Here is a 2742-nt window from a genome sequence, read left to right as displayed (position 1 = left end):
CTATATTTAGTATTCCTCTTATAAGAAACAATATTCATGGAACGGATAAACAGGTCCCCTGGTATATTTTAGGGGGCATTTTTCCTTGCACGCCAGCTATATTTGATGCAATGTGAGTGATGCACTCTTAGTTCATTTGCTTATGCTGTTGCGGATAATTTCGGTCTAAGGTTACGGCAATGCACTCTGCTCGCTGAAATTTTTTCAACAGTCAGATCTGTCTATGCACCGCATGAATTCTGACGATGAAATTTTACAAGATTGCTACATAAAATTCGTTTGTGTAAGTGATTTCCCCGAAAATTAATTTTTATGTGGCTAAGGTGCTCGTTGCATTGGCGTCGATTATCAGCTCTCCTAAAATTGCAAGCTATAAAAGCAAGCTTCATCGGCGTAAATATGGATGCGAAGAGCGTAGTATTCTTAGACTGCGCTTGTATACCATTAGAAGCACTAATTAAGCGGAAACGCCGGCAAATTTGTGATCCATCTAAATTTAAGGCTTACACTTGAATCTTTTCTGGCCGTCCGAACGAGGCTTCTCACAATAGCCAAGAGGCTGAATTGGTTTGGCTAATATCCTATACAGCTGGATGTTGAGTATGATCAGTCTTGTCATAACCAACTTCAGACTACTGGCTAGCCATAAAAAATGTAGATCCTGCAGTCGCTTGAGTATCTTCAGCTACATAGTTTGTAACTGATCGCGCGGCGAGCTTTATATTGATACATATTAGCTATCTTGCTATTCGCCGATCGAAAGATGAGACAACTGAGCGGGCTTTACCAGACGCATCCGCTGGCATTTATTCTCGGTGTTATCAGCATTGCAAAATAACACAGCTGCTATCTAACAGTCGTTCGAGCGCGTCTTCTTTGCAAATTGCGTGAACAGATCATCAGCTCGAACGTATCTCAAAATACATCGTTGCTGTGAGATTTTTTTTTTATGCTGTCACAATGTCCCATTTAAAGCTTACATGAGCTATTCCTTCATCTCAATTATTTTGATGACACCGCCGCGATTAGAATTCTTTTCACTCGAGGCCTTATCCCCAACATAGGCCAATAGATTTTTCCTTGGATGCCAGCTCAAATACTGCAAACTATTTTGAAGTTGTAACTTGACAACCGTTTCGCCGCTTTCTACATCCACAACGACCAGTAAAGGATCGTCCATGCCGATAGCTAAAAACCTTCCTTCGTAACTGAAGCGCACAGACTTGATGCTTGCTCTGCAAAAATATGTAGCAAGCAACTTTGTGAGCGCCTATTACTCTTCCGAAAGCTAAAATATCACTTACGTCGTGACCACAAAAGTTTTCACGCAAAAGAGTTCATCTAGGTCCCAGATGCTCGCCAATGAGTCGAGACCCCCCAAAGCAAGGTATCTTATAGTACAAACCAACATCAATATTGCGAAAACCTTCAAAAAATCACGCAGATCTAACCTTCCTGATGGGTGCAAGTCCAGACAGAGACAACTTCCTGCATGTGCCATAACCTGAGTACATCGTTAATTTAAATTCGATAGGGCGTTGCGATTAATTTGACATAAGTCCACCTTGTGCGCGCTCTCCAGATTGGCGTTACCCTTCTTTTCCGCAATAACTCGCATTATCTCAAATGTGCCAAATCCGGCTGCGTGTCCAGCTGCAACGAATAAATAGCCATTTCTGCTGAATTGCATCTCGTATGACTCGAACGGATTCACCACACGACGTACGACGCGCGCCTTGCACGTGTCGATGAGCGTGATGCAATCTAAATTTCCTACCACAACGTATTTTGAGTCGTGGCTAAAAGCGATGTTGATCGCATCACTGGGAAGGGAAACGCTATTGATGATGCGCCCACTCTTGGCGTCCCAGAAGCGAACGGTTTTGTCGGCACCCGTGCTGGCTAAGTGGTGCGGAGTTGTGGGGTCCCAGGCCAAGGACATGACCGAGTCCGAGTGTCCACGCAAGTCCATCAGCTCTCTCTCCTTAAAGTGATGTAATCGCATCGGTATATAGCTCAAATGCAACTTATGTAAATGCGTCGTACCGTGACAGGGTCCCATATTCGGATACTGCGGTCGTTGGACCCTGAGGCCAACATGGTGCCATTGCAATTAAACCCAAGGGCGTAAACCTTTCGCGAGTGGCCGTCGAGTTCTGGAAGTTGCACGTAAGTGACTGACCTGACACGTGCCATCGACTACCAGCGATATATTGCTGAAAGCAATATCACGGTAGTTTTTAGGAAATTAAAATTTGAGTTACGTGACGATAGACATGTCATTAAAAATACTCGAGTCGCCTATTGCAAAAGAAAATTTCAAAATATTTATTCAGTGCACTTCATCATTTATTATTCATATGTTGTAACGGTGTTACGTACATAAGTATTATCAAAAGAAATAATAAATAATAAAGGAGAATAAAATAGACCACTGCTGCATATACCCACCCGACACATAGCCGATCAGAACGCTTAAGAATATAAATGCTTACCTGTGTAACGGGGTGTATCGTTACATGAAATTAACACTTAAAGGTTGTTAATTAATATATTATCTAAAAGGTAAATAATATTTGGAGGATATTACTTTATATAGTAATGTTCAGAATTCTTATCCATAAATAGGTATAGACCATTATATCTATTTGTTCCGCAGACTAATCAGCTGTAAACGTAAACAAAGAGAGAGACAGATAAGATTTCAATTGCATGTTTAGTATTAGTTTATAATTAAGTTAG

At 41.5% G+C, this 2742-nt stretch overlaps 1 protein-coding gene across 1 annotated transcript; it reads right to left on the bottom strand.

Moving 5' to 3' along the window:
• Positions 1-298: 298 nt before the first annotated feature.
• On the bottom strand, positions 299-2196 carry CCR75_008793 (uncharacterized protein; the record flags this gene model as incomplete). The annotated part of the gene is made up of 5 exons (XM_067966842.1): positions 299-1235; positions 1305-1391; positions 1452-1504; positions 1565-1984; positions 2047-2196. 5 exons carry the CDS (start codon positions 2194-2196, stop codon positions 986-988), a joined length of 960 nt encoding a protein of 319 aa, XP_067821772.1. The 3' UTR covers positions 299-985.
• Positions 2197-2742: the final 546 nt, after the last annotated feature.

Source organism: Bremia lactucae (assembly GCF_004359215.1).
Source record: "Bremia lactucae strain SF5 chromosome Unknown BlacSF5_NotPlaced_18_SHOA01000004.1_1233567bp, whole genome shotgun sequence".
NCBI lineage: Eukaryota > Oomycota > Peronosporomycetes > Peronosporales > Peronosporaceae > Bremia > Bremia lactucae.
This window is presented reverse-complemented; position numbering and strand designations above follow the sequence as displayed.